Genomic DNA, 19,681 nt, shown 5'->3' with positions numbered 1-19,681 from the left:
CGGTGATTGCGCCTCATTCCCATCCCAATTCGGTCAGGAAGACTGTTTTTCATGGACGCCAACTTAAGTTAAAAGCTCCTAAAAAACACAAAAAAACAAGAAAACCTTGGATATCTCATGACTTATATACCAGAATTAAACACAGGCAGAGACTTTTCCAGAAGTTGTTAGACACAATATGTGAAGGTGATCTTCAAATATTTAAGAAAGTGAGGAACAAATTAAGTGCTGATATCAAAAAAGCAAAACGAGAATTCTACATGAAAAAATTTTCTGAAGCTGTGGGAAATTCTCGTCTTGTATGGAAAGCGATCCGGGACATTATAAGCAAGGCAAGTTCGCCAAAACATGTTTTGTATGAAAGTGAGTCCATGAGTGACATCGAGGTCGCAAACTTGTTTAACGAACAATTTATTGATGTGGGTGCTTCCGCCGGTGACCGCGCTTAAATACCTTGCGAACATTTTGTAAAAACACACTGTCAAAATACTATGTTTATGTCACCCACTGATTAATATGAGATAATTGATGTCATATTGGCATTAAAAAACGATTGCGCCGCTGGAGCTGACGATATTAAAGCTAGACCACTGAAAGCTGTCGCGCAGATGGTAAGCATCCTCCTTATGCACAATCTCAACCTTATTCTTTCAACCGCAGTGTTCCCAGACCCAATGGCCGTGTGGCCGTAATACATAAAGGTGGTTCCGTTAAAGACAAGAACAATTACAGACCGATAGCAGTGCTTCCTATCTTTGCAAATATACCGGAGAAGTCACTACGGTCAGGCACACTTCCGGCAGAATGGAAAATTAGTAAAGTTATACCCGTGTTTAAAGACGGTGACACCACGTCTACTGCCAATTACAGGCCCATTGCACTGACGTCTGGCTGTTCTAAAGTGTTAGAGCATATTGTTTCTAAGTACATTCGGCTGTTTTTGTCACAGAACAAAATTCTTAGTAACTATCAACATGGGTTTCCCGAGGGCTTGTCAACCGTAACGCAATTACTAGAAAGTGTTCACGATTTCAGCAAAGTTATCGATGGCAAGGGACAAATAGATCTGATCTTTCTCGACTTCAAAAAGGCATTTGATAAGGTTAATCATAGAAAACTGTTAATTAAACTAAAGGCTATTTTAGGAGATACGGGTGTAGTCAAATGGGTGGAGGACTTTCTTACTGATCGCCGACAGTTCTTCTGTATTGATGAAAATAGGTCCGAGGTCTGTGAGGTCAGAATCGGCCACAGTTACAGCGAGGTTATTCGCAGATGACTGTGTCATATATACAGAAGTGAAATCTATTAGTGACCAGATACGTTTAAATAACTTCTTAGGAAAAGTGCACCAATGGTGCGACACGTGGCAGATGTTTCTTAACCCAGCAAAGACTGTATGTATGACCATCACACACAAACATGAACCTCTGTCATTCACATACACTCTACAAGGTGAACCACTTCATCGCGTAACCGAGCACAAATATCTCGGAATTTTAATAACTTCTGACCTTAGTTGGACACCACACATTAAAAAAGTAGTAGGGAAAGCCAACCAGAGATTAGGTTATATTCGACGTGTCCTTAAGCTAGCATCTCCAGCCACGAAACTGACTGCTTATAAAGTGCTCGTGCGCCCAATATTAGAATATGCATGTGAGGTGTGGGATCCGTATTTGAAAGATTCAGTGGCAAAATTGGAGCAAGTTCAAAGACGTGCATTGCGGTTTATTTATTCCCGATACCGCCGGCAAGACGCCGTAACACCACTTTACGCGAGAGCAAACCTGCCCCTACTTACTGTCAGGAGGAAGGAAAAACGACTTAGCCTTTTCTATTTAATCATTAATGAGCTTCTGCTTGTTGATAAGTCTCGCTACATAAATGAATCTAAGACCCGCATAGTGCGAAATAAACATAGCAGACACGTTAAGGAAAATCGATTTCACAAGCATTGCTACAAATATTCATTCTTCCTTTCGACAGCACGGGACTGGAATTGTCTCCCTGCAAACATTGTAAACGCAGGGACTCGCGAGCAGTTTTCCGAACTTTTGTCCGAATATTTACAACAATAGCGCATACATTGCTGTATCACTGTATTCTATTGTTCCGTTCACTGCTTGCTGTATGTTGATATATTGTTACCACTCCTGTCTTGGTCCTGATGTGGACCGACAGTATCTGTAAATAAAATAAATAAAAAATACGTAAAGAACTTTCTGGCTTTCTGACGACAAACATTATAATAGTAAGTGAACAATTAGGGTTTAGGAAAAACAGGTCGCCTGAAAGTGCACTTCTTGAAATAAAGGAGCACGTACTAGACAGCACTGAAAGGAAAATAGTTACCCTGAGAATATTTCTGGATTTCAGAAAGGCTTTTGACTGTGTCCAACACGATGTGCTCTTAAAGAAATTACCATCGTATGGAATACGCGGCAAAGCTTGGTCTTTGATAAAAAGCTACATAACTTCGAGAGCTCAATTTACATGCATAAATGGCGTAGACTCGGACTTAAAATTTGTAACATTTGGCGTACTGCAGAGATCATTACTAGGATCAACGTTATTTTTATTATACATTAACGATATTGTAAACATTAACAAAAATACAAAGTTAATTTTATATGCAGACGATACGAATGTATTCTTCTCAGGTGCTCATGTAAGAGAGATATTTCATCGAGCTAACCAATGGCTAACAGGTCTGGATTTGTGGCTTCAATCTAATAGACTTCAATTAAACATCAGTGAAACAAAACATTTACTCTTCCGGCCACGAGGAAACCACCCGACTGTAAACTTAGATTGAAAATTTCAGAACGTTACCATCGAACAATCTGTATCAGTTAGATTTTTGGGGGTGACATTTCAAGAAAACCTCTCATGGACGCCTCACGTTGACAAGCTCCGAAGTGAGCTAGGGCGAGCCGTTGGAATCTTAAATAATGTAAGATATTATATCCCGTCTGCGGTGAAAAGGCAGATATACTACGCGCTATTTCATTCGCGGTTATGTTACTGTTTCTTAGTATGGTCAACAACGACTAAGACCAACCTAGACGGCCTTTCTTCCTTGCAAAAACGAGCGGTGCGTGCAACCAGAAATTTAGAACTTTCTGAAGACACTGCACCCTTTTTAAATCAAATAAAATATTGCCTATTCATAAATTGTATAAATATAAACTGGCCCTAGAAATATTGCATCAGCACCAAACACCTTTCCAAACCCAATATCAAGTGAAACCTGGTCCGTACTGCCTACGAAATAATTTAATACCTAGACCACGTTCTCGTACAAAATATGGCGATCAAAAACTAAGTTTTATGATACCAGACCTTCTAAACGAATATTCGGAAATAGCTGAAGCACTCGTTACAGCTACCTCAGTGCACATTTTCAGAAAAATGCTCAGAAATTTTTTCTTAACACGGAATAAAAATCGTGCCGGACTGATCCCAGTTGGTTTCCGCTTACTCTGTGTCTTCACTTTTCATTGTGAAAGTCCGATATATTTTCTGTACGCGGACGACTGTTGTTTCGACATACCTGTACAATGTATCTGATGGTATCTGTATTTATGTTATTGATGTAACAAAAAAAGGAAGAACACTTATTGATGTTTAAGTTTTACCGTGTTTCAAATTACGGCTATTGTATTCTATACTTTTTGTCATTAATTTATGTGCTTGTGTGACCGCAGTTGCCAAGGCTGGCGAGGCCCAGTCAGGCACGCTCAGTGCCTTTTGTCGCGTCCCCCAAAGCATTTCTGTAGGGAATGTCTTGAATAAATGAATAAAGAAAGAAAAGAAAGAAAGGTCTAGTCGCCTTCCAGCAATTCTTTAATTCCCGTTCACCTATAGCTGGACGAATGACGTCATCGAGTCCCTGAATGCACCGAAAGTGGGCGATAGTGCGGGCCGGATTCTAGACAACGCGAGAGCCATGCTGCAATCCTGCCTGGAGACTGCGTGTGACGAGACCATTTCCCAACGAAACGCTCGGGACCTTCGAATTTTCCTGGAGCAGCGGAAGCTCTCGTGGCCCGGCGACCCTCAGCGATCGGACGTCCACCCTCTGGACGTCCTACTCGACTTGGCGATTAACTGGCAGATGCCTCTATGGTTCAACGTGGGCATACTGACCACTTCCGTCACCGTAAGTGTCGCTGCCCACTTTTAATGTGTTAACAATCTTCTATTACCTTGCGCACTTTGCGGGGGCTATCTGTCTAGCTAACCATTCTCCCGCTTACCTGGGTCACTGGGTAGTTAATGGTCAGATGGGTAGCACGTGGGGCTGCTTTGCTGAGGTAACAGGGTTTGAAACCAACCATTGGACCCATTTGGGTGGCTGAGTATGTGGCAATGTGTACGTACGGGCCGCTCTTCAACGAACCTTTTATGTGCCGACATGGGTCACTGTTGACGCAGGATCGGGTAGGTACCGCTGTTGGAAAAAAAACCCTTTGACGCCAATTTGAAGTGCTAGGTATGCGCTCCTCGGTCTGTGCTGTTCTCCAATGAGCCTCTTTGATGCCAACTTCGTTTCATTTTCATTCAGTTTTATTTTCCAGAAAAGAATGCACATTTCCGGTAGGGATACCTGGGCAAAAAGCTATTTTTTGGACAACTTGACTGGGCCTCGGCAAGCTGGAAACCTTTAGCACTGGTCACATTCAGGAGGTGAAACAGCTGAACGATAAAACGTAGCCATTAATACACCATAGAGGTCCCATGCACATATTTTTTGCACATATGCTCACATATACACTAGCACACGCATGCTATGCACAAAAACGAATTACACTTCGATAGCGTACAGATATAGTTATAGTAAAAATGTATAACATACCCATTTCCCTCAATAATATCGGTTCGAAGTTTAGTTGAGGTTGAAAAGATAAGAGTCACTTGTACAATTTGCATAGCATCCTGAAAGTTAGCAGTAATGTAAGGCTATTTGTTTCGAAAATATTCTTTTAGCTCTGTCAAAGTGAAATCCTTGGTACGCTTGTGCCTTCTTATTATACTTGGTAATTTATGTTTAAGAGTTTGTAACTTGTAGTTCGTGTAGAAAGTCCGTGTCTCGGGTGCTATGTTACTTAGTACGGCTTTTCATGATGCTGCGTGTAATGAAATTGTGAAAGAAGCTAGCTGCAAAATAAAACGAGCGCAAAATGCGAAAGGTGTACATGTTATGAGAGGCCATAATCTTATGAGTCTGAAATGCCACGCCAGTATGTGAAAAGCACGGAACATTTGCAATGTATCGAATTACCTTTTTTTGTAACACGTGAATTTTCATACCGTTTTTGTTAGTAGCTGTTAAGCATACTAGGCGGCCGTAGTTTATATGCGCCTGGAACAGTGCGTGATATTTTCGAATTTTGACAGATGTTGGAAAAAATGTGCGACAACATGCCATCAGTCCAGATGCATCAGATAGCTTTCTTCAGATTACGGTTACCTGTGTATCTCAAGGCAAAGAAGCCCTGAATGTGACGCCCACTATTTTGCATGGGTCGTCGAATGCCATTTTCTGCCCTAGATAATAAACGGCGCGATTGAATCTCAATGACCTGGTTCTTGAGCGGGACACAATGATTTTGGTTTTAGTTGAATTCTCTTCAAGGCTATTTTGTTGGGACCAGTAAAACAAGTTCTCAGGAATCGTTCCCCACCTGCGGCAAGTTGTTTTTTCATCCACTTTCATTTCCATTAGTTTACACTGCAGAGAATCTATACCAGATTTCACATATTTATTAAGTAGTGCAGGTATTATGTAGGATAGCTTATCTTTGGGATAACTTGTTTTCGGGCTTATCACTTTCCACATTTCTTTTATCGTGTATTAAGCGATGTAATGTTTTACTCAATAGCAATCCAAAGAGAAAAGCTAGAGTAATTGTCAGAAAGTATTTTGCAAAGGAATTACTGGTAAGTGATTTGAGAATGACGTTCGAGGTGAATTTTCTGCTTGATGGTTTCCGGCTGAACACTTAAATGCGATTTTTGGAAAGGCTGCTTTTGCTAACAAAGGGAAGATGATTTATTTATTTATTTATTTATTTATTTATTTATTTATTTATTTATTTGCTTCGCCGCAGTACAGTGTAACAGGAGGCGGGGGAAAAGGCCGTTCAAATGACTGCTTGAGGGATCCTCTGCCCCCTTTGTGAACAATGTCAGCAGTTGAAGGACATCCCAATATCACAGCACTTTTTCTTTTTTTAAAGTGACACATTGTTTTACGTAACGACCAAGCCATAAAGGAAAACTGATAACGTAGTTTATACATGGCTTATACAACGAAGAAAACTGCTGCAATCTTCTGTATTTAAATTGCTACATAGTTTATACAACAAAAAGATCCGCTAATCCTGCGACAGTTGAACGAGACACATATACCTTTGCTAGTGTAATTATATAGAATTCGCGGAAGAGTACATCGAAGCAGCTGAAAGCCATAATTAGTACGAAAGTAAGGAACGTTCCACATTTGTGTATTTCTTGTTTCATAGGCCTTTTCCTTTAAGCAAAGATTCGCCATCTCCATGAACAAAAAGTTTGAGCGTTTGCAGCTAAGACAGCGCTCTCGTATAGTAGTCTGTATTGATATAGGTCACTTACTTTGATTATCCTATATTTTTCAAATAGTGGGTCGCTAGGTGCTTGAACTATAGCGTTGTCTATCAGCCTCAGTATTTTCTTCTGTATTCTCAGTAATTTCGTCAAGTTTGTTTCTGTAGTTGTTCCCCAAACCAAATAGCAGTAGTTAAGATAAGAACTAAACAGCGATTTGTATATCAATAACCTCACCGAGTTGGGGATAAGGTACCGGATACGGCTTAATATTTCAGTTATCCGGCTTAATTTTATTTGAATATTATTGACATGGTCATCTCATTGCAAAGAACTGGAGAAATGTATCCCAAGTACTTTCACTGACTTCACTATTTCTATATCGGAGCCTCTAAATGCAAGGATATTCTGGAAAGTCACTTGTTGACCTTTCAAATGAAAAACTATGGCTTTTGTTTTAGTTGCATTTATTTTTGACTTATTGTTACTTGTCGAGTTGTCTAACTTCTGTAAGATGTCATTAGCTTTACTAGAAAGAATAAGATCTGATGCTGAGGGGACAAATATACACATGTCATCTGCATAGAAAATAAACTTAACTTCTGGGGAGATGTAGACTATGTCATTAATATATAAAGTGAACAATAAAGCACCAAGAATGCTCCCCTGTGGTACACCTGAAATTATCTTCTTCTTATGTGATACGAAATCATTTGTGGAAACAAATTGACATCTATGCGCCAGATAGCTTTCGTCGAAAGTAACACACTTTCCGGTGGGGAATCTTACCCAATTGTTAAAATTTGGTTTATGCATCTACTGAACTAAAACAATTTCATTACCTTAAGTACACTGTTAAAGAGTTATTTCCTGTTGAAATTCGCTTTATATGACAATGCCCATGTTGAAAACTTTACTTTGAAGCGAATCGCAATGTGACTGTTATTCCTTTTGTTCAGCAAAACGTTCACTTTGAGAAAAATCTTTGTCAGAAGTATCAGATTATTAACTTCATTCAGCATCCTACCATCATCATCATCATCAGCCTATTTTTATGTCTCTCCCTGCGATATCTATTACCCCTATCTCATGCTAGCTGATACGAACTTGCACCTGCAAATTTCCTAATTTCGTCACCCCACCTAGCTTTCTGCGATCCTCGACTGCACTTTCCTACGCTTGCCATCCATTCTGTAACTCTAATGACCCACCGGTTACCTCCCTGTGCATTACATGGCCTGCTCAGCTCCATTTTTCCTCTTAATGTAAATTAGGGTATCGGCTATACCCGTTTGCTCTTTAATTGCATCAATTATTCTTAAACGTTCCTTAAGAAATGTATCATATTTCATATATATATATATATATATATATATATATATATATATATATACATACATATATGTATATATCAACTTACATCAGTTCTCGATATTTTAGATAAAGCTTAATATGCCTAAAGAGGGATGCCCTTGCTAAGAACCTGTAAATTTTAAGAAACTTTCGTTCAGAGGAATGCTCGAAATTAGGAGAAAAAAATTTACCGACGATTACGCTTCTTGGTAATGCGATCTTTGAGCGCAACTGATGCCTTATTTCAACAAAAGGCAACCGCATAGAGAGCACGCAGTTCCGAAGGAAGGCGGTTCTGCGTTTCCCATTGGGTAGGACACACCGCAATCTGCCGCTATCGAGCCGGCGCTCCGGCGACGCGCCATATTATAGTGGGTCACCGCCTCGGAGAGGGGGGAGTAGATTAGCAATTATCGTTTAATGTTTCTTCTGAGGTGGGATGAGGAAACGGGTGGAGAACAGGGGCATTGAGTAGAGGTCACACACTCATTTACTCACAGACAGGCCTCAATGTGGCCGCACAGGGTTGGTGTGGGAAGTAGAAGTAAAGGGACAAAATGCTATAACTGTCTTTCGATTCAACGCAACGGCACTGCTCCAGGTAAGGGGAGGTATAGGGCAAAACTGGAGGCGGGAGCAGGACAGCCACGCGCAAGCACTGCCAGAGGCTACAAACGCCACTGAGGAACTCGCTCCGCAAACGGGGAAGCGAGATACGCAGCTGAGAGCCGTAGAGCTACGCGACGCAAAGACGGAGGGCGGAGACCCGTGGATCACGCGCGAGGCAGCAAGGAGCGCGCGCCGCCGGCAACGCGGCAGTGTCGCGACAGCGGGAGAAGGGACGGCGAGGGCGGAGTGGACGGTAGCCGCGAGAGTTACCGCAACGGCGCTGCGCAAAGGAGGACGAGAGGAGAGGCGAGAACACGTGATCCGGTTTTGAAGGACAAGGGGAGAGCAAGACTCGCGCGGCGCGCGAGAGATGGCAGCAGGAGCGCGCGGATGATGATCTTGCTTACGGCGAGGCCAACGGCTAGGCCCGACGACAACGCGAAACGCAGGAACGGGCGCCAAAGAGCTGCGCTCTAAAATATCGGACGTCTCGTATCTGCGCACACGTATTTGCCTGCAAGGGTAGCCGGCTGACCTTCGTTCCGTACCTGTCTCGCTGGCTCAGTGGCTGCTGGCGACTGTCACAGTGCCTGTCATGGTGGCTGGTCTGCCTTCTGTTGTCGAGCACGAAGTTGCGGGGTTAGTTCATTTGCGTGGTGGCAGCATTCTGACAGAGCGGAATGCGAAAACGCTCGTTTACAGCACTTTCTGTGCACCGCGAAGCTACACTAAAGACAAACGCTGAATGAGTTTATGTGGATAACGTATTCTTTTAAACTCTATGTACTTTAGTTGATATCGCGTTACTAGGCTAAATATTTGTTAAGGAAATGACGGTGAAACTAATTTTTGAATTTGTCGCCGCAACCTCACGGGCGATACGTCAGTGTAACGTCACTCAATGCTGCGTATTTTTTCGTATTTCGGCCCTTGCTGTTCAGTAAATTTTCTTTACACTTCCCATGCTCAATCTTTGACTCATTTAGAATACAATGCATTGCTATATATTTTACCGATTAAAATTTAACTAGGCCCGATTAGACGGCTTTATAATCCATGACGCCACGAGGAGCTGGTGCGGAAATTGCCAGTCGGCGTCGCCACTCATCTTATGTTTCTGCGGCTTTTCTGGCTTGCCAAACGTCTTCTCGCGATGAGAGTTTTAACGCGACAGCGTTAAGGAGTGTCGCAGAAAAGCCGGTGTCGTCGGCATCGTTGGTCGTGAGCGAAAAACGGCGGAAGGTAATTCATAAACAAAGACTCGAACCAGGGTGTCCGGAGTGGGAGATGGAGACGCTACCACTCAGCCGTGAGTTCGATAGTTCAAAGTGCGACAAAAGCGTATCTAATGAATGCGGTGTTGCCTTAGAAACGTGCCGTAGAAAGGTATACTACGGGCTATATCGGTGATTATGAGCATGTAAATTACAGAATTCGAAGTTAAACGCGTAGCGAAGTACGCTTCCGCTACATTTCTTCTGCGCTTGCCGCACACGCGGAGCCATCTTGCGGCAAACACAGAAGACCCCCTCCTCGCAATGTACGGCGCTGCCCCGACAGATGGTACACCAGTCACCCGTGTCTCCTCTTCGACTCGTTTGAGCGCATTGGGGCTGTGCGGGGACCGGTGTGAGGATGCCCCAATACCCTTGCGTTTAATAAGTTTTTTCGCTCTCTCCCCTTCCAACTTCCAGGGCGCGTCACTCGAACCCTCGTGTTTAGGCGACGCGGCTCCTCTTTCCGCTCACAGTGCGATTCCTAGGTTCAGCGTCCGATGCGGGACGCCTCTGACGTGATGGCTGCGCCGTAGCGCGTCTGGTGGGAAAGCGTCCCCTGCGATGTATGCCATGCTGCTAGCGAGGAGTCATGCGTCTGCTTGGTGCTCCCAAGCTAAATAGAGGACGATACCATCGAGGCGTCAGCCCCACGATCGAGTCCGCCTTCATGGCGCGTCGCGGCCCTGCTGTCCGTGCCGATCACGACGTTTGGCTCGCGTAGATCGTTTCTCCCTCCGAGACACCGAGTTCTTTGGTTCGTTCCGCTTGCTCAGGCGTACGTTTCGTCTTTGTGTGACTCAAGAGCATGCCGAGCGAATGAGTGGGCGGTGCGAACGGGGTGCGATAACGCTATCGCGTTCCACTGATGAAGGCTATCGAAGCTTAAGCATCCTCGAATTTTTTTTTTTGCAAGGCTAAATTGCTAACTCAGCTGAAATGACATTTTTTTCTTTAGTGCTTGTTTAAGAAACCCACAAGGTAAAAATTAATGAGAAGCACTCCACCTCTAAAGTGTCTCTCGTACTCCGCATATTGACATCTTTGCTTGCTTATCTTTTGCCCCTGTCCACGTCTCACCGGCTAACAAATCTTAAACGTTATCGCTAAGCGCTACAAGCGCCTGCATGTGTCGGACCATTCTCTACCATTATCGCCGATTCTATTTTTTCTATAATGTAGCCGAATCGCATGTAATCACTTTCCATGCGCGTTATACGTATACGTTGTCAATGGGGTTGTAATATACATTTTGAGAGTCACGTAAGCACCAACAATTACGCTGCAATCTTCGGCGAGTCATGTAAAAATAGCCAACGCGCTTGTCCCTCAGATCATATTTCGACGATCGGCGAGTGTGCTAGCCGTTATCATTGTGCTACTTTGTTGGGCACAGGTTCCCCCAATAAACAGTTGAATTGCGTTGTGCCACTGCGGTTGTTCATTGTCACTACCAACTGACCTTGGTCACTGCAACGAGACACAAGGCGACGTGTTGTCTTGTGACGTTAAAGCTCATCAAATCATTTTCCGTAGCCAACGGCCCAGGCATCGGCACTCCGCGTGGACTTCAACATGGACAGCACCCGCTGGTGGATGCCGGCAGGCACAACGTACCGTTCCCGCAACTCCTTGACGTCTTCCACTACTACGCGCATCGGCGAGGAGGTCATCGATGACGAGGAAGTTGGCGACACGAACGCGTACCACTTCGACAGCTACGTGTTCAGCACGCTGTCCAAGCTGGCCAGCGGCTACTCGGCCGGACTAGAGCCTTCGGCTCTGGATCTCCTAGGCATCGAGGCCCTGACGCCGCATCTGGAGATGAACGTGTGGATTCTGTTCCTCCAGCGGCACATGCGCACGACCATGACGATCAGCGAGAGCACGCAGGTTGGCAAGTACTAGTGGCCCTGTGCTGGCTAAATTGCAACAAGCGAAACACATACATACATACATACATACATACATACATACATACATACATACATACATACATACATACATACATACATACATACATACATACATACATACATACATACATACATACATACATACATACATACATACATACATACATACAAGCTGCGCACACAGATTAGTTGCGATAATTCCAGATGGCCATCTTGAAGGCGCCGATGCTCGTTTCTGAAGCGACGCAGCGGGGAAGGAATTTCCGTTCAACGCTTATGGGGACAAAATAGCAGCATGAAGGCAAATTAGTACGGCTGTGTTGCACGTCTACATCATGGTGGTGTTCACTGCGTAAGGAAATGCGCAATGACTGAAGAAATAGGGATGTATTGAAGACAGGATCCAAGTGGTCTACGTTATAAAAAAATGCATATAGGCGTGAGTCTACACGGCGTACAAGGCCGCGTAGATTTAGATTGCACTTAATTTTTGTACCACTCGCATGGTGAGAACAGTTAAACAAAATGAAGTTTACAGAGTCTGAATGGCTTGAATGCTGAGCAACAGTTAATGCGAAAGCGCGTCCCATACTGATGAAGCATATTCTAGTCGGGGTCGAACTTTGTTTTGTACAACAATAGCTTTAGATCGGATGAAGCAAGTGGGAAATTTCGTTTGATGTAGCCTAATATGCAATTACCTTGATTGATAGTGCACTCAACATGCATTTGCCAAGAAATGTTCTTTGACGTTTTCACACCAAGATTTTTTAAGGAGTACCTTCGCTAGCCGGGCGTTGTGAATACAGTAAATACATAGTATATTATATGAAATAGCTTTGAAACGTAAATGATGATAAAATGAATGTTAGCTTGCATATACGTTACTCGAATGGGCAACTTCATTGCGTCCGGTTCATTATAGGTAATCTCTAATTGTTATTTCTTACGAATCGTGTTACTGGCTCCCCTTTCGAGTTTGGCAGCCGTCGCCTTTGACCACAGCTGAACGTGTCCGTCTTAGCAGGGAGTGCAAACGCAACAGAGTGAGGCAAGCGCAGAAGCAACAGTCATCTACGAGTGCGGTGGGCTCGGGCGCCAGTACTCAGGGGTGGAGGGGGTTATCTGGGAGCGGAGCTCTTAGGCACCCGTTGCTACGTTTACGTCGGCGTCCCTCGTCGGCGTCCCTCGGCGTAACCGAGTGAACTAGCACAGCGATGGATGAAAGAGCAATTCGGAGAGCACGGGCGGATGAAAGACGGCGATAGCGAAGAGAGCATGAGTAGAAAATCTGAGGAGGATGGTATAGCGAAAACGTGAAAGAAAAACGTAGTGCCGAGCAAGGCCGGCTTTGTGGTGACGGCCGCTACGATATGGCGCCAGTGTAGCACGCCGTCGTCTATTCACCGATGACGCCATCGATAAGACATACGGTGAGCGCGCCCACCAATACCATATATGGAAGCAAAGCGCTGCGTGAGTTTTATATACCGCAAAATGAAAGCACGTACAGTGGTGCCCTCAAATATCGCATTAGGGAATATCGTAGTCGTCGCTGAATTTTTTTTTTAAGCTAGCGCCCAAACAACCTCTGCAGAACAGATTACGAATACGGAGCAAAATTACGCTGTAAGACGTCCGCTAAAGAGTTAATTGTAGTGACGACGTGGAGCGAGGGCATGAATAAATACTCGCAGTCTACGAGTTTAACATTTCACAGACGTGAATCAAGCACCACGCGGTGCCTGGATGCAAGCAATGCTGAAATGCTCCACAACCGTACTTAACAGTCAGACGAAAGTCCCAGTTGTATACGACTTCAGCAAAACCGTAGAATGCTGATTTTGGAGAATGGAGAATAAGCCAACGTAAACCATTTGTTTGCGTACTGGGATGCACTGTGAAAGACTAATAGAGACTGGCATGTTACCGCCACGGAATGCTCTGTTTTGCAGATTACGGGCACCTATGGAACGAAAAGTTTTTATGCAAACGGAGACAAAATTCAAAATGATATTCGTCTGCAAACAGGCCCACTTGAGCATATATGAACCCAGAGCAACGCTAAGGTATGCTGTAAAAAATTTATCAATTTTTATTTCAAAATTTCAAAATAAATATCAAAATTTATTTCGTCGCTTTCTATGGACGGCTTGCACTGACGTCATCCTAGGTGTCATGTTGGTGAACCAAAATAGTGAATAGTTGCGTCTATTGGTGTCTCGAGCGACTCCAACTCTCTACAGCGGAGCCTCTAGGGCTGCGTCCTCTCCTAAGGTCGCCTTTGTCCAGGGAAACAGGTCACCCATTGCAGTGAATATCATGCACTGACTTTATTCTAGGGGCCATATTGTCGAACCATCACGATGAGAAGCTGCGTCCGTGACCTCTGCTGCAAGGTATCTTTTCCCTTCTGGCCATCTACCATTCACGTCGGCACATCCCGGTGATAACATGGGCGGAGTGCCGTTCGGGCTACTCACGAACCAAGAAAACAAATAGCATTCGATTAAAATCGTTACGTTAACCCTACCTTCGTTCTTAACAACGCGCCGGTTGAGGTCATCGTCACAAAAAAAAAAAGAGCCACCAGCGTTGATACTGCCGTCCATGTCTCCCGTATCCCAGTGCTCCGTAATCAGAGAGGTTTGACTTCTCCGTTAACTTACAAACATTTACGGAATGCGAGGTTGCCAGAGCCATGGCCGCCATTAGCAACGCTTTTAGCGACACCTTTTGAGGCTTTGTCGAACCACAACGAGTTAAAAATTATTTTGCTTGGGTGGCGTTTGTCCCATAAGGAAAACAGAAAAACGAGTCGAGCATTAACGAATTTGTCTTTGCCGAATATTTGCACTAGCAGCTAACTTGGATAAAGTTAGTATCTGCATTAATAGCTCAGTATCCTGTAATAGTTAAATGGTGCTAATTAAAGTGATCTGACTGCGTTAGTTGTTTTTCTACATTACAAAAGAAAGCCTATTTTCGTGATGACACGCTCAAACAAGAAAGGTGGTGACGTTCCCGCACTGGCTTCCGGTGACGTTGTATAGTTGCGTCTTCCAAGGCCTTATTGATCTTTATCTACAATGATCGACTGAATTATATCTTAAATTGACCAAATGACAGTTCCAGAAACTTTTAATCAGCTACAACACCCCAAATACGGGAGATTACGCTGAAATCGGCAACGTACTACCGACGTACAGGCGCTGTTGTACAGGCGCTAGAGCCACGGATTATTCGTCTGGCAGTCTATCATAGTTTCCTGTATGCCAATATGTGACTTTGTTTCCGAAGATCCCACTGCTGCTCTGAAAATGCCCGCGCCGAAAACGGAAGTGTTGACGTAATCACCACGTGATCTTCTTCTGTGGCGCTCTCTCTGAATCAGCCAGCGCTGACTCGTCATGAGAGGTACCCTAGTCATCAATATGTGGCACCACTCCAATGTGCCGTGTTCGTCGATCGACATCTCCCTTACGAATCTCTGTTCTTGGTACGAATGACGAATTGTGTTATTACCTAAGCCTAACATTTCATCTTGCTCGTCTTTAGTGTCCCATTAACATTTATGAGGATGACTCCTCGCCTCTTGCAGGTGTTGCTCGCCGACCGTAGGCTGCTGACGACCACGGACCACTTTTTCGCAAAGTTCTTTTGGGAGGAACTGCTAGACCACATGTCTCGCTCCGTCGTCAACGCCTTCGCGAACGTCATCTACTCAGCAACACCTTCCTCGGTAGACAACGCAGGCACCGCGTTGAACGATTCTGTTCCCTGTCCAACCGTAGCTATCAGGTGCGTAGGTACCTGAAGCGCGCAACATAAAATCCTCTTTCTTTCCTCCCAACTAGAGGAGTGCAAATATTCGAAACTTTCGAATAATGATTCCAATAGCCGCCATATGAAAGTACATATATTTTGAATACATTACGTCGTCGACTGTAGCCGGTAGAACACAAAATTGTAAAAAAAATTCGATATTTTTCATCCAGCGATAGTGGACATTACGTACTAAAGAATTCATGACTCGCTTAGTCTGCGAGACTTTGCCTGCTAAACACGATCACTCCGAATAAAACGCCTAGATACGATACTTGGCATTGGTATTCTTTGGTACTATTTATAGATAAAGCACCGGTGTCCACCCATTGTATTCAAACAGACTACATTTTATAGCAACATACTTCATACAGCACCATCTGCGACGACAATACGAACTACAAAGCAGTGCTTTTTTCTTTGTGCCATCGCCACACACGACAATCGTGTCTAGTTTCGATGGCAGACCCAGATTTTCATTGGTTCGCAAAGTTACATTTAAAAACTAGTTTATGGTAATGCTAGACGGCCTATTCTCCTTATAGCCCAGAATTTGGGAAAAGTCTGCTTGCTTGTTTCCAGCGGAGTCACTATAGGTCAGTGGCGCCCTAGGCGGTGGCCCAGCGTGAAGCGCAACGAAGCAAGCAACGAAGCGCAACGTTATCCTCATGGCTTACTCCAGGGTGGAGTTTGTTCTGCAGCTAACGAATAATTATTTTCTTTTCTCTTAAAAATGTCCAAAGTAATGAGTGTAACACAAATACCGATTCAGCACATTACATCGGAAACGCATATTCACGCACTCCTTTTGAAATAACAAGCAGAAAAAGAGGACTAAGCAATTTTTATTTTAAAAAACACTTTTCACAAATTAACACAGCAAATCCCTTTCATCAAATACATGTTCAGATTCACATAAAAATGAACCTTCATACAAAACACAAGAACTGCAAACTTTTAGAGGTAGAGGCTCCTCATTAGAAAACAGATTTTTGTTGGAGTGTGTACAACCGCTGACATGCTACTCTGTATAGGGAGTGCGAAGGGGATTAACTCTTTCCTTACCGCGCCATGGGGAACCAGCGCTGGAGTTTTCACGACGCCTGCAGCGCCGCCCTGGCGGTCAGAACGTGCACAATGCCGCCGCTCCCGCGGACGAGAATTGCTACTGGTAGTGGCGTTGCGTACCCTGAAACTCGAAGGAAAACACAAGGACGCCGACGATACTGTTGCGTATACAAGTGCCACAACTACGTCGGGATGAGGGAGAATGTATCCTTCTGCGTCTTTCCATCTAAACCCTACGAACAAGAACGGAGGCGGCGTTGAATCCAAGCAGTAAGGCGAGCGGAGTAAGTTCCCGTCTTGTCGCCCTGTCAAGCGGTGTCGGGCTGGTTTCTAAATCGAATTTTGCGTGTATGCTTGGTTTATTCGATAGTGAAGACGGTCAGCCATGGCAGACAGTACCAAACAGCAGAATCTGCAGTCGGCATTTCGTCGGAAACGAAATGAGCAATAGCATGCACCATCCGGCATATGTACCAACCATTTTTCCTTCGCAATACCAACGCCACCGCACCAAGCGAACGATACGAAAGGTAAATATTATCCATTCATTGCCAAGAATTATGTGGGAGGGAAGCTGCCTTGTAATACGAGTTGTGCGCGCATACTGCCGGCGCACGCGCGACTAAGCCGCCTGTGTGTTTTTAAAAATGCGCATGCGGATGAGGACTCGGCGCTGAGATGCATCCGGTAAATTTATGTAATTTGTGCTAAACGTTGTTACGGATCCAGTAACGGAGCACCCAAACCTTTGCTTGCGCGAGTCAGCTGATGCGATAAAGCTTTCTTGTCATTGACTGCTGTGACGAAGTAACATCAGAATTTTTTATTTCTAGCCAGATAAATATAGAATGTATTCAGGCCAACTAATACTTCCGAAACTATAGCGAGCACGACCGGAGCCATATCTGCTAGATTTGCGAGGCAGGCTGCCACGCAAGCATGGGACCCGTTAAAGAAACACACGTGCTCACCGCGACACACTGTGAAAAATATATAAAGCTTAAAAAGCTTCTTTCCTCATTTCTTCACTTGATGGCGCCAGCTTCTAAACGGAAACTGCCCACTTTAAGCGACGCGAAAACGGAAACATATGAACTATAATACGGCCGTGCACGTGTGTGTCGTCTGGTCGAGCGGCTGGAATATGCCGCGCTTCGACGCCAGGCCGGCGTGCAACGCACTCTTTTCGACACGCCGCCTATCCAGCGCTGGTTCCCCATAAAGCATCGATCACTATGGATCGATGCTTTTTAATGCCGCGCCAAAAATAAACTCCACATTTACGGACGCGTGGCGCCATCTGGCGAGTAATGAAAGAACTACTGCGCACATTCTTTTTTTTTTCGTCTTCCGGCGCGAAGGCTCCCGCGAAAAAAAAAAAAAGCATCGGAGAAGGTAGCCCGGAGTTTTCGCAACATGCCGCCGAAAACGCGTCGCGCGCCGCTGAAAAAGAAGTCTTCTCAAAGTGATTCCGCTGCTTCTGATACCAATATTATCAATATGAGCAGTAGTGAGGAGTCCGTAGAGGACACTGGATCGCCTGATTTCGACTCCGACAGTGATGATTCGTCTACGCAGCCCGGACCTTCAACTGGTGCGCATAGTTTCGGAGTTTGTGTTGTTGTTATACGATGCGCGTGCTTTGTAAACGACGACACCTGTTTACGTTTTTCTTTTAGGGTGTCAACTACATACGGAGGCGATATTTTGCCAAACACGCCGTGCCGACTCAGGTTCTCACCGAATCGCGCACCTGGCGTACACCTGGCCGTGACGCGCCGGAGTGAGACGCGAAGGTTTCTCGGTGCACTGGACATGTTCATGATGTTTTTTTACCGCTGACATGATTTCCACTTTCTGTGCACACCCGAACAAGTATGCGTGGATGAAGATTTTTGAGAAGCCCAGCTATGCTCAGCCAGATGGCTCCTGGCTAGAGGTCACGCCCCCTGATATGTTGCGTTTCATTGCGCTGTTGATTTACATGGGCATCGTGCAACTACCTAGACTCCACTTGTATTGGAACACCGGAACAATCTTCGGCGGTCTACTCCCAGGGAAGATCATGAGCAGGACGTGTTTCTTCTCCCTGCTTGCTTTTATGCGAAGCATATTACGAGGGCTCAACCCAGCTCCTCAGGCGCGGCGGTGACCATGAAATCACGTGACACCGTGACGTCACGACAGAGGAGAAGTGGCTTTGGCTCAACTCTTGCAAGACGGGCTGGGTGGGAATCGAACCAGGGTCTCCGGAGTGTGGGACGGAGACGCTACCACTGAGCCACGAGTACAACGCTTCAAAGCGGTACAAAAGCGCCTCTAGTGAATGCGGTGTTGCCTTAGAAACGCGCTGTTTCTAAGGCGTGCGTCTCTTGCTCAGGCGCACATTTCGTTGCCGCGCCGAACGCTGCTTTGCTCGACGCTCACCGCGTCCAATGCGGGGCGCGTAGTCGCTGCCCTGTAGCCCATTGTCTTACACCCCTTGGCGGGTCGACGGGAACGCTGTCGCGTTCCACTCTTGAAGGCGAAGAAGTAATGCATGAGTTGTTTCTTCGTCTAGCCGAACCAAATATAGCCAAGCAACAGCAGTTCACCAGGCTAAACAGTGGTTCAACAACTAAAATAAAGGCTAGTATGCTTCGCATCCTGGGCTTAACCTTACCTAAGCCACAGCCATTTTTTTTTGCATGTCTCGGGCCCTGAGGATGACAGTGCTGCTTCAGCTGGCAAACTGCGGAAGGTACTCCCGCTACTTCGAGAGATCAACGAGGCGTCGGCACGATTTTTGCAGCCACAGGAAGCCATTTCAGTCGATGAAAGGCTAGGGAAATCTAAAGCACGCTCGGGAATCGGGCAATATATTCGGGACAAGGTGGCGAAGTGGGGCTGCAAATTGTGGGTTTTAGCTGAGTCAGAAACTGGATACACATTACAGTTCTTCGTTTACACGGGCAAGCGGGAGACACCTGGACCGCATGGATTGGCTTTTGATGTAGTGGGTAAACTTTGTGATAAATATTTAGGACAGGGATACAAAATTTACAT

The 19,681-nt window shown here is 45.0% G+C and overlaps 1 protein-coding gene across 3 annotated transcripts in view; it reads left to right on the top strand.

The window, feature by feature from the left end:
* LOC135905001 (EEF1AKMT4-ECE2 readthrough transcript protein-like) overlaps nucleotides 1-19,681 on the top strand; it is a 57,617-nt gene that overhangs the window by 24,514 nt on the left and 13,422 nt on the right. For 2 of the 3 annotated variants that reach the window (XM_065436000.2, XM_070541226.1), the window contains exons 3-5: nucleotides 3,871-4,165; nucleotides 11,364-11,720; nucleotides 15,345-15,544. In XM_065436000.2, the coding sequence (XP_065292072.2) occupies nucleotides 3,871-4,165; nucleotides 11,364-11,720; nucleotides 15,345-15,544 (852 nt within the window). The remainder of the gene's footprint in view (nucleotides 1-3,870; nucleotides 4,166-11,363; nucleotides 11,721-15,344; nucleotides 15,545-19,681) is intronic. The other variant, XM_070541227.1, reaches the window with a different exon arrangement.

The sequence above is a fragment of the Dermacentor albipictus genome, chromosome 6, assembly GCF_038994185.2.
Source record: "Dermacentor albipictus isolate Rhodes 1998 colony chromosome 6, USDA_Dalb.pri_finalv2, whole genome shotgun sequence".
In the NCBI taxonomy this organism is placed as follows: domain Eukaryota; kingdom Metazoa; phylum Arthropoda; class Arachnida; order Ixodida; family Ixodidae; genus Dermacentor; species Dermacentor albipictus.
This window is presented reverse-complemented; position numbering and strand designations above follow the sequence as displayed.